This window comes from Diabrotica undecimpunctata, chromosome 4, assembly GCF_040954645.1.
Source record: "Diabrotica undecimpunctata isolate CICGRU chromosome 4, icDiaUnde3, whole genome shotgun sequence".
In the NCBI taxonomy this organism is placed as follows: Eukaryota; Metazoa; Arthropoda; class Insecta; order Coleoptera; family Chrysomelidae; genus Diabrotica; species Diabrotica undecimpunctata.
Window position 1 is genome coordinate 88,282,739 of NC_092806.1, and position 13,001 is coordinate 88,295,739.

Consider the following 13,001-nt stretch of genomic DNA (forward strand, 5'->3'; position numbering starts at 1 on the left):
TGTAAATAAATCGAAGGAAAATACCTCTTAATTGTTTTATTGCTTCAGTGGTCCTTAATAAATATTTTGAAGCAATTAGGTGTTCAAATACGCCTCTCTTAAATGTGGATAGTTTGGCAACAAAGTTTACCCTTTCCAAAACTTGTGGTCTCTTCGAACCGCATATTGTTTATCGCAATTCATAAATCAAATTAATTTTCTCTTATTTAATTCTTTTCCCATAAAAATTAAAATAAAACCCATTACTAAGTGCTCTTCACAAAATAAAACTTTGCATAAAAACATAAGATAAACAATCTCACGGCACATGGAACATTACGTCACCACGCAAGTGTTTGAAGTGTTCATTCCAACATTCTTAGATTTATCGCTCTTCGCCGGCCGGTATCAAGTAAAATTGCTGACAAGAAACATGTGATGTGACTATGGATTTATGGATTTTTTAGATTCATTTCTATTTGGTGAGTTCGTTCCAAGATATATTTTTATAAGCACGCGTACAGGGACATTCAAAAATTCGAACGCATATTATTAGTATACAGGACGAGTCTATATTTCGCAGGATTCGTACAGATATTATTTTCTGAGACTCTTGTTTATTATACGGGGTGGACTAAGCTGTGTTTTAGACTTTAAAATTTTTTATTTCTCGTGTATCTCTCATAGATAAATATCTCGAAAAGCTTTCGATACATCTCTAACCGCAATGAATCAATTGAAGAAACAACGCAAACCGTTGAAATCAAAGATCTCTCGTATCTCTAATTGGTTAAGGGATAACTCTGCTCAAGAAACGGATCCCTTGTAGTTGCAACACCGTCGTACTGAACTAACGAATTGTTACGCCAAATATGATGACCTCATGGATCAGATTGAGGAACTGGACGAAGCAAACACTGAAGAACGCGATAGGGAAGAAATTGAAGAAAAATACTTCTCAACTCTAGCAGGTCTTCAACATAGAATGGAGATGCTCCAACCTCTTTCACACCAGTCCAGTTCCACTTCTCCACGTTTAGCTAGTGCTAAAGTGACTCTTCCCGAAATTAAAATTCAAACTTTCTCAGGATGCTTCTCAGAATGGAGTGCATTCTATCAGCTCTTCGAGACGTTAATTATTAATAACCCGGAACTCAACAACGTCCAGCGTTTTGTTTATCTCAAATCTTTTCTACGCAACGAACCTCTCCAGTTAGTAGAAAACATCCAAGTTTTAGAAGAAAACTTCCAAATCGCGTTAGACACTCTTCGAAATCGCTACGAAAACAAATCGCGCGTAATTAGTTTGCATATACAGCGTCTTTTGAAAGTTCCATCCTTAGTCAAAACTAATGCAAAGGCCTTACGTGAATTTTTGGTCACCGCAAAATAGACCTTACTCGCGCTAAAAAATATGAATATACTCATCGAGCATTGGGATCTCTTATTAATAGAAATATTTTTGCAAAAAGTGGACTTTACCACCCACCGGTCTTTCGAATACGAGAATACGAGGGTCAAAAGATATTCCCACGCTAAATCAATTCTTTGATTTTTTAGAAAAAAGTGTGACATTATGGAAAAGTTAAACTCCTCAGATAATAACGATAAAAAAGTTATTAAAACAAACTCTAAAACGGTTCTCTTCTCTTCGGCAAATATAAAAATAACTCGTACTCCAAAACATGCGTATTTTGTAATAATGCTACACACACTATTTATGCATGCACAAAATTTGCTAATCTTTTCTTACAGGATAAGTATAAATTTGTTAATGAATACAAACTATGTCGCAACTGTTTAGGAACTAAACACTTCTCTCTAAATTGTTCGTCTGAACGTTCATGTAGTATATGCAAGAAAAGGCATCACACACTCTTGCACAATGACCATGAAAATAGCTCTTCTCCTAATACATCTTTTCAACGACAAAATCACGCAACCTCTCGCAATGTACAAAACACTTGGTCTGATGGTGAAGCCAGTCCAAGTAATTCTGTCTCTCTCTCTGAATCTCAAACCTCTCAGGTCTCAAATGTGATGACTTCTTTCTCTGCTCTGTCAATAAAGCAGGATGTTCTGCTGGCAACCGCTCTAGTCACTATTTATTCAAAGCATGGCGTACCAATACACGCTAGATGTATTTTAGATAGTGGATCTCAGTCGTCATTTGTCTCTAAAGATTTGGTCCAAAAATTAAATCTCTCTCCTTACAGCAAAAGGTTACAAATCTCTACTATCTCTGAACATAGTTCATTCTCGAACAAAATGGTCGATCTAGAAATTTTTCCATACAAAAGAAATGGTAATGGTTTCAAAATCTCCTGTGCTATTTTAGACAACATAACTTGTAGACTCCCCCAGTTATCCATAAACAGAAGTAAATTGAATATCCCCTCTACAGTCACTCTTGCAGATCCCACCTACTCTGTCCCTGGAAATATAGATCTTCTTCTTGCCAGTGACATATATAGCGAGTTGTTATCGGATGGTTTAATATGTTTAGGTAAAGGACTCCCTGTTCTCCAGAACACACGCTTAGGGTACATTATGTTTGGTTCTTTACCTCCTTACGCACTTCACAAAGGAATTTATCGCTCACAGTTGTCCCCTACACAGTCAAATGTCTCTTTATTTGTCCAGTCCACATCTGAGGAAGATAAGATCGATAATATAATTCAACAATTCTTCGAAGTCGAAGAAGTGACCCCCTCTGTTAAAATCTCCTCCTCTGAGGATCTGGCTGAACAAATATTCACTGAAACAACTCAAATTCTATCTTCTGGTCGGTTTCAGGTAAAGCTTCCTCTCATTTCTGAAACAGCACATAAAATGCTGGACAATTCTTACAACATGGCTAGAAAAAGGTTTATTAGTTTAGAAAATAAACTCTTAAAACACGAAAATGTATACTCTCAATATAAAGCATTCATCAATGAATATGTTTCTCTTGGACATGCCAAAAAGGTTGCTCTTTCTCTCACAAATGTGCACTTAGAAAATAAATACTTTTTACCTCATCACTCTGTCATAAAAGAAGAATCATTAACTACCAAATTACGGGTGGTTTTTGATGGCTCCATGAAAAGTTCCAGTGGCTATTCTCTTAATGACATCCTGTTGAAAGGAAAAACTCTTCAGCCTGAACTTTTCGACATTCTCCTTCGGTTTAGATTGTATACCTATGTCTTCACTTCCGACATACAAAAAATGTACAGGCAGGTACAAATTCATCCTGATCACACATTCCTGCAGAATATCCTCTGGCGGGATTCTCCAGAACAGGACATCGAATGTCTTGAGCTTCAAACCGTAACTTATGGAACAAAAAGCGCAAGCTTTCAAAGTACTCGTTGTTTGATGGAATTAGCTAAAACTCATCAAAACAACTATCCATTGGCCTCCGATCCTCTCTTAACAGGCTGCTATGTAGATGACATTCTCTATGGGGCCAATGACACGCAAACTCTTCTTAAGGCTCATAATGAGATAACTGACCTACTCAACAAGGCATGCATTTCTCTTCATAAATGGTGCTCTAATTCAAAAATGTTTTTAGAAAATGTTTCTACTCTCTCTACAAACTCTGCCTATGTTATTTCACCAGAGAATGCTTCTAATAAGGTTTTATGTCTCTGTTGGAACCCCAGTACTGATACATTTTCAATTTCTGTACCTCAATTATCAATAAAGGATAATTACACAAAAAGGGAAGTACTCTCTATTATCGCTCAAATTTTTGATCCACAAGGGCTCATTAATCCCGTAACTGTTCTTGCTAAAATTATTATGCAAAAAATTTGGATTTCTAAAATTAATTGGAATGACTACGTGGATTCAAATATTTTAAATGAATGGTTGAAGTTTATAACTGATCTCGCTGCTCTCAAAGACATAAGCATACCCAGATGTCTTTTCTCATGTCATGAAATTTCTTTTATTGAAATTCACTCTTTTTCTGACGCAAGTTTGAAAGCATATGCTGCTTGTTGTTATATATGGGTTATCTACAAATCAAAAAATGCCTCGTGCTCTCTCATTGCTTCGAAAAGTCGTATTGCTCCTTTAAAGACCATAACGCTTCCAAGGCTGGAACTTATGGGTGCTTTATTGGCTAGCAAGCTCACCACAAAGGTGGTTGATATCATAAAGGATAAATTGCCCTCTATTACCTCTATAAACATGTGGAGCGATTCTGAGATAGTTTTGGCGTGGCTCAGATCACATCACTCCAGATGGAATCAATTTGTCGCCAACAGGGTAGCTCAAATTCAAGAAAATTCTTCTCACTCTCATTGGAGACACGTAAAGTTTAAAGACAACCCTGCTGACATCCTCTCCAGAGGAATGATGCCCTCTAACATACTCAACTCCACTCTTTGGTTTCACGGTCCTCAGTTTTTGCAAACATTTGACCTAAATTTGTCTGAATATAGTCCGAAGTTTAATTCTAATAAATTACCTGAAGAAAGAAAAGTTGTTCTTCACACTCGAAGTGCTCAATTTGATTTCTTTGTCATGCTTTCTGAAAGGTTCTCCAGTTTCACGAAATATGTAAGGACTATAGCTTATGTACTCAGATTTGGTAATAACGCAAAGTCTGGCACTCAAAAATTATCCGGTGCACATGAAGTATCTGAACTTCAAAATGCCGAAATGAAAATTATAAAATTATTGCAAAACTCAAGTTTCTCCTCAGAAATTGCTGATCTCAAAGGCAATAAGATTATTTCTAATAAGTCTCTCTTACAATTTGCTCCTTTTCTTGACAAAAATGAAATGCTCCGTGTAGGTGGACGTCTTAGGTATTCCGAAGTTACCTTTGATCAAAAATATCCTCTCCTCCTCCCCTCGAAAAATCATGTTTTTCGTCTAATTCTCTAAAAAGAACATCTTAGGCTCCATTATGCAGGTCCTCAGAATACTCTCTCTCAAGTTCGCCTTATATATTGGCCCTTGAATGGTCTACGAGAGATTAAGAGGATAGTTCACGAATGTCATGTTTGTTTCAAGTTTAATGCCAAACCCTTAGCTCAAATCATGTCTGATTTACCTAAGGAACGCTTATGCTCTGCTCAAGTTTTTGCTCATGTAGGTTTGGATTTTGGTGGTCCCTTTCTAATAAAGGCCTCTAAACTTCGTAAAAGTCCCTTGATAAAGTCATACATAGCTCTATTTGTCTGTATGCCCACACGTGCGGTTCATATAGAATTAGTCAGTGGGCTCACAACAGAAGCGTTTCTTCTTACTCTCAAGCGCTTTATCAGTCGAAGAGGTCTCCCTCAGACTATATTCTCTGATAATGCGACAAACTTTCTTGGTGCTAAATATTAGTTATTCGAACTCTATTATTTCTTGAAAAATAAGGAAACTAACTCTTCTATTCAGGCATTTTTAGCCTCCTCTCAAATTCGGTGGAAAACAATACCACCTCGATCTCCTCATCATGGAGGACTCTGGGAGAGCACTATAAAGAGCGCTAAACATCATATCTATAGATTGTTGGGCAATCTCAAAATTACATTCGAGGAATTCAGTACCGCGCTTACCCAAATTGAAGCCGTACTTAATTCTCGGCCCATTTGTGCCCTCTCTAATGATCCCTCCGATTTCACATATCTTACCCCTGGTCACTTCCTAATTGGAAGGTCTCTCACCTCGCTACCCGGCCAGGAGTATACATCTATTCCGGAAAATAGACTTAGCATCTGGCAAAATCTCTCTAAGCTCCAGCAACTTTTTTGGAAAAAGTGGTCGACTGATTATCTGAATCGACTTCAAAATCGTCCAAAATGGTTTCTCCCATTCAAAAATTTAGAACCCAATGACCTTGTGTTAGTTAAAGAAGATAATCTCCCTCCTCTCTACTGGTCATTGGCACGAGTGATGGATGTCTTTCCGGGTAAAGATGGCCGAGTCAGAATTGCATCTGTTAAAACTAAGGATGGGATTTTCAAACGCACGATAACAAAATTGTGTCCCCTTCCTGGTGAAGGATTATGTTAATGTTATTAGGTTTAGTACTTTTACTCATATGTTGTTTGTATACTATTACTCATATTGTTTTTTTTATGTACTCTTTTGTTTTTAATGCTTTTTATAATGTTAAAGCTAGTGCTTCAACTGGGGGCAGTATGTTGTAAAAACAACCTGTATAATATAGTAATCGTATAGTTATTTTATCAAATTGTGCGCTTAGATCGTCAACTATCGTGTTAACGTGTGTGCGACTGATTTCCTACATCAGGGACCCGTCCTCCCCTCGTTATATAACTTAGGACAGACAGTGCTAATTTGCCTCCCGGCAAGTGAAGGCCGGGTGTGTGTGTTGTCGAAAAGTACGTAAGCCGCGTATGCGCTATCGTGAGCTGGTGTTTTCAGTGTTTTGTGTTAAAACGTATATAGTTGGTCTCTCTCAGTTTTATCATTTCATGTATATCTGTTACTGCCTCCCCGCACTCACTGTAAAGCTAATATTTGTATAACTCTTTATGTAACTATCAGAATTGCGATAATTGTCAATGTTTGAACCAGCCCTTAAGTCTATTGTGTAAATAAATCGAAGGAAAATACCTCTTAATTGTTTTATTGCTTCAGTGGTCCTTAATAAATATTTTGAAGCAATTAGGTGTTCAAATACGCCTCTCTTAAATGTGGATAGTTTGGCAACAAAGTTTACCCTTTCCACCAAAATGTTTTGTGTGTTATATGTATAAAGTGTTGTAGCATATAAATAATGTTTTATAATTTGTTTAATACTTAGCTTTTAATGTTAATAAACAATGGAAATATGATGGAAATAGAAAAAATGCTATTTTGATTCCTATTGGTCATAGAAGGTACCTATTAATTTATTTGGAAAGTGTGTTTTTTACCAGCTTGTCACTAAACCTACTTACAAGCATGTGACATAAAAAATTTTAAAGTTATTATAATTAATTGTTTATACGCTAAAAAGTCAATCCTTATTTAAACCGTTCTTAAATAACAAATTAAATCAAATTGTTGCAACTTTTTCAACTCTTATCGGGGCAAGGTGGGTCGAACGGGCCCGAGACGTCAATTCTTTTATCATAAACTGATAAAAAAAAATTATTGAATTTTATGCATCACTGAATTTGTTTAGAAGTATGTTTCCTATGAAGAAAGAATTTTGTCACATAAAGGGGTAACACGAGCCGTCAGACCTTATTTGTATTTATACCTGAAGTCTAAATCTTTGTTACAGAAGTTAATCTTGCAGTCAGGTAATGTTTTTGTGGATTATCTAAACGACTTTTATGATTCCGGAAATCCAATATTAAAGTCTAAACGTGTAACAAACAATGTAAACATCTCTTTGATGTGAACATCAAAAAGGTGCTTACAATAGGCGTTATATCTATTCTAAATGAATTTTAAAAACGGATAATCATTGTTGGAATGCAATAATATTGTTAGGTAGGTACCTATCCATATTTTGAAATAAATAATGCATCTGCTATCAGTCGTTTGATATCGATGTTAGTATCGACAGCTAAGCGCCTAAAATTGTATTGAATTACGGTGAAAGTATATGGTGCGAATAAAATGTCCCGAAAAATAATATCAGCTGCAGAACTGCAAGATATTGCTAATAATTTTTGCGATTCCGATGATGAAGAATCTCCTGAAGTAGGTGGCATTGAAAGTGACTCTGAAATTGAAGATCATCTTTCGGAAGCAAGTGAAGAGGATGATCAGCAAGTAGTACTATCCGACAAGCGAGAGCTGGCGTTTTGCGCGTAGAACAAATTGAAAAGTGGAAGAGCTTTCTCATTTCTATTGCTTGCTGTCGGCTACGAGTTCACATCGTGGGATTAGCGCTAGATTTCTGACAGTGTTGTCAAGTATTTACATTTTTATTTGGAATGGCCCTATATTATAAACTATTATTTATATTTATTAAAATGGCAAGTGTATTAAAAGGCAAACCTTTGGGATCTCAAGCACGAGAAATAATTTTCAATGTTTTTAAGTTTACAACCGAAGAACCTAATGCAGATAAAGTCTTAGTTGATTTAAAAAAGATACAAGAACGTGTAGCTCATTTAACTGGTAATTATAATACTCATTTTCAAAATAAATTCAGATTTAAATAATTTAATTTAAGTTACAATCAATAAATAAATAAAAAATTACAGTGCATTAGATTACCAGTAAATAATGTGAAACACATGTGAAATAGAAATTACATAAAAATTGAAATGTGTTTCTCCAATATGTTTATTTACTACAGATATGCTGGACACTTTAATATTTCGATACGTTGGATTTTTCATAAATGGGAAACGAAATATGATATTGTAAGCAATGATATCACAAGATAAAAGGCCGATAATACTTGAGTTTATCGTCTGGCTTAGAAAAACAAACAAAGAACGCGTGTTCTGTGTTGTCTTTAATTTAGTAATCATTAAGATGTAATTTGCATCTGTCCGCGATACATACAAAAATACCTTCCCTTCGAGAATTAATTGCGTTTTACGAAAATAAATATTATTAGCAGTTTTTTCTACGTTTTATTCAATATTATTATTATTTTTATTTTGTTTTCGTAGTAAATAAGTTTATCACACACACAACCACGGAACATATCTACTAACGTAATTTTCAGGTACCAACTAAATTTTTATTACGGCAACTACGCATTTGTGACACCCGCGATTAAGTACCTCTCCTATCTCTCTTAGAATAAGTCCTTTCCTATTTTCGCGCAGCTCACCCGCCAGCTCTCGCTTGTCGGATTGTATTTAGTGATAATGAAGAAGAATCTGTAGCTACAAGTTCCCAGATTTCAGAGTGTGTAATTTTTGAAACTAAGGATGGAATTAACTGGAAGAGTCAACCACAACCGACAGAGCGTATGCGATGCTGCGACATAATAAAAAGCAAAATGCAAAAAGTAGTTCAAAAATTTCCTAAGATTCTTTCGATTTGACGATAAGGACACAAGGTCTAAACGAAGATGGAACGACAAATTAGCAGCAATACGCGATGTATGGAATCAAGTCAACCAAAACTTTCAGAAATACTATTTACCAGGAAAAAACATAACGATAGATGAGCAACTTGTTCCGTATCGAGGTAGGTTTCCTTTTAAGCAGCATATGCCTTCAAATCCAGATATGTATGACATGAAAATATGGTGGACCTGTGACTCAGAAATATGTTACCCTTTAGGTGGAATATCATATACAGGGAAAAAGGAAATATAGTAGCCAAAGGTCTTGCATCTCAAGTTGTAAAGCAACTCGTTGAGCCTTTTATAATTCCAAGAGGAATGTGACTTGCGATAACTATTTCACTGATCTTGCTCTTGTACATGAATTACTGGCAAATTTACTAACTCTTGTGGTCACAGTGAAAAAAATAAGAGATTAGTTCCTCGGGAATTTTTACCAAACTAGAAGCGTTTAGAGAAATCTTCAATTTTCAGATTCACTCCAAAAGTATCTCTTGTTTCTTACATTCCGAAAAAACAAAGAAGTGTCCTAGTCCTGTCTACCATGCATCACAATGCTTACTGTGCCGATGATGTTGACGAAAATCCAGATATGATATCCTATTATAATAATTCAAAATGTGGTGTCGATACGCTAGACTAAATGGTGCATAAATGTATGTGCAAAAGACGAACTAACCGTTGGCCTTTCGCATTTTTTATGAATGTTTTAGACGTACTTGAAAAAACAGAAATAAAAAGCGAAGATTGTTTCTTACAACGACAGTACAACAACTATTGTTGGAAGAGAACCAGGAAGTTGAACCACACAATAAAAAGCAAAAATTAGAAAATAGAAAAACCTCCAGTTTTAACAAGGAAAAGGTGTCGCATGTGCCCAACAAAAAAGGACAGGAAACAAAAACAAATTTGTAAAATATGCAGTAGAAATGTGTGTAACGATCACTGTATAATTAAAAAAGTTTGTAAGTATTGTAATAAAAAAAAAATAAATGAACTTTGATCAGATAAAAGGCATATATCGAGCACAGTTTAATTAAATCTTGCCCAAGTACTTTCGATCCCTAGATCATCTTCAGGGGCATTTCGTCAATTGTGGCCTATCCGGCAAGAACAAGATGTCATAAACATAAAATTGTACATTACACTACACTACAAATAGACAAACAAACACTTTAAAATAATTTAAGGGAGGCTACATTGCTTGAAGAAGTCGGAGACAGAATGGACAGTGTTTGTTTGTCTATTTGTAGTGTAGTGTAATGTACAATTTTATGTTTATGACATCTTGTTCTTGCCGGATAGGCCACAATTGACGAAATGCCCCTGAAGATGATCTAGGGATCGAAAGTACTTGGGCAAGATTTAATTAAACTGTGCTCGATATATGCCTTTTATCTGATCAAAGTTCATTTATTCGAGCATTCAACCTTATATTTAAAAAAATAAATGACTAATCTATGGTTCTTTTATTTTTATTGTATTTTTTAACTTAATACTTAATAATAATTTAATTAAGTGATGGATTCGACCGTTACCTGATGGAAATTCATTTTATGTAACAATAAAACACTGAAAACTTTGTTTTCAAAACTTCCACAAAATTTATTTTAAATTCTTATCACTACAGCTGTTTCGGCTAATTGCCTTTCTCAAGTGATCTGTTTTTGGCATGGGTTTACACTTTATAGTCTCTAATGAAATAGGTTGAGGAGGGGGGAACTGTTTGTCTCAAGCTGGTCATTCAGAATTATATCTGTGTTTTTTAATTTGTTGATTTCCATAGATTCTAACAAAGATAGATTAAGGCCTTTATTTTGAATGTGTAGAATTTTAAATTCGTCATTAAAAGAATGATTATGATCTAGAAGGTTAAGTGCGTATGTAGAATCTGTTTTTCTATTATTGAAAGCCCTTTTATCTTCTGCTATTCCTTGGGGTTTCCATCTCTGGACTACTTTTACAGCTCGATTATCTGGCATTCTTTCTAGGTGACCAAGCCAGTTTAGTCTTTGTGACTACAAATCTAGCAATATCTGCGCTCTGCATTAGTTCATCCATAGCTCATTCCTGACCAGTAAAAAATTTGCCTGGCTCTAGCTTTTGATTTATCAATGCCAATATGACCCCCATGTACCAGCCTTAACATTTCAGATCTTAAGCTTTTAGGAGCAACAATTTTATTCCCATAAAATAACAGGTTATCATAGACACATAAGTTGTCTCTGAGCTTAAAAAAATTATTAACTATCTGTGGAACATCACGCTTGTGTTCTGGCCATCCCTGTATGCACAGGTTTATAACAGTTTGCAATTGCTCTTTTTTTTTGGTTTCTATTCTAAACTCTGATTTTCTAGTATCAGACATAGCAATATTATTTACTACAGCATGAACTGCAAACTGAAATTCAGCATCTGACTTCAGACCTCCTTCTTGTAAAAATGCCCGAGATACTGTATCTACATTATACAGATACTTTCCAGGTTTATATACTACATTTAAGTCATAATGCAATAGCCGTAAACGCATTCTTTGCAAACGTGGAGATAATGCACATATATCTTTACGAACTATTGATTCTAGAGGTTTGTGATCACAACTAACAAGCACATTGTGGCCATACACAAAATAATGAAATTTTTGAAAAGCAAAAACTATTCCTAACATTTCTTTCTCAATCTGAGCATATTTTTGCTCAGTTGTGCTTAAGCTCCTAGATGTTAAGGCCACTGGATGGCCACCTTGCAGCAAGCAAGCGCCTAACCCATCTTACCCTTAACCCGCCTAACTCATCAGTTTCAATTTCTATTTCTTTAGATGGGTCAAAAAATGTTAGCACTGGTGATGCTGTTAGCAAATGTTTTTAATTGAAACAAAGATTTATCATGAATACCAGTCCAGTGCCAAGGGACATCTAATTTTGTTAGTTCTCTTAATGGGGCTGTGACTTTTGACATGTTAGGTACAAATTTGCCCAAAAACTTTGCCATCCCCAATAGTCTCATCAGATCAGATTTATTATCGGTTATTGGCATTTCTAGAATAGGTTTTACATATACTTGATTTATTTCAACACCTTGTTTGGAATAAATCTGACCTAAAAATTTAACACTACCTAACTTGAATTGAATTTTTTCCTTATTGAATATAAGGTTGTGCTTTAGGGCCCGTTCTAGTACAAGGCAAAGGTTTTGGTCATGCTCTGCTTCATTAGCACCTGTAATAATCAAATCATCAAAATATAGACCAACACCTTCAATGTCACCAAATATTTCATAGTTTTTTCTTTGAAAGACTTCTGGGGCTGAGCATATTCCAAAAGGTAAACGACAAAATTGATACCTACCGAAGGGAGTGCCAAAAGTACAATAATCTGCACTCTGATCATCAAGTTTAATTTGAAAGTACCCATCTTTCATATCCAAAACTGAAAAATACTCTTTGTTACACAATTTTGCAGCAATTTCATCTGCTGTGGGTATCAAAAAGTATTCTCTTTTAATAGCTTTGTTCAAGTACTTAGGGTCTAAGCACAACCTTAAATCCTTGTTTTTCTTTTCCACAATTACAAGTGGGTTTAACCACTCTGTGGGTTTCTCTACCTTTCTGATAATACACTCATTTTCTAGTTGTTTTAATTTATCTTTTAATTTCTTATGTAATGCATGAGGAACCCTACGAACTGGTTGCACAGGAGGAACTGCACCTTCTGTCAATGAAATATTATAATCATTAGGGAATTGTCCAAGCCCCTGAAAAACTGTGGGATATGCCTCTACAACTTTAGCCATAGTTTTGAAGTCTACCTCTTAACTTTCTACTTGCTTAATGAGATTGAGACTAATACAAGCATCTAACCCCAACAAAGGTACTTGGTTCTGAACATCAACAACAATAAATTTAATATCTGAAGATGCAGTCTCTACCTTGCAATTAATTATAATTTCTCTTACAGGTTTTATTTTAAAATCATCATTACCATAAGAAACTATTGTAACATTACTTATATTTATTTTTTTTATACCAAGAATTTGAATA

The 13,001-nt window shown here is 35.2% G+C and overlaps 1 protein-coding gene across 1 annotated transcript; it reads left to right on the forward strand.

Moving 5' to 3' along the window:
• Nucleotides 1-862: 862 nt before the first annotated feature.
• On the forward strand, nt 863-7,327 carry LOC140438782 (uncharacterized). The gene is made up of 4 exons (XM_072528431.1): nt 863-1,030; nt 1,735-3,489; nt 4,051-4,767; nt 7,208-7,327. Exons 1-4 carry the CDS (start codon nt 863-865, stop codon nt 7,325-7,327), a joined length of 2,760 nt encoding a protein of 919 aa, XP_072384532.1.
• The last annotated feature ends 5,674 nt before the right edge of the window (nt 7,328-13,001 follow it).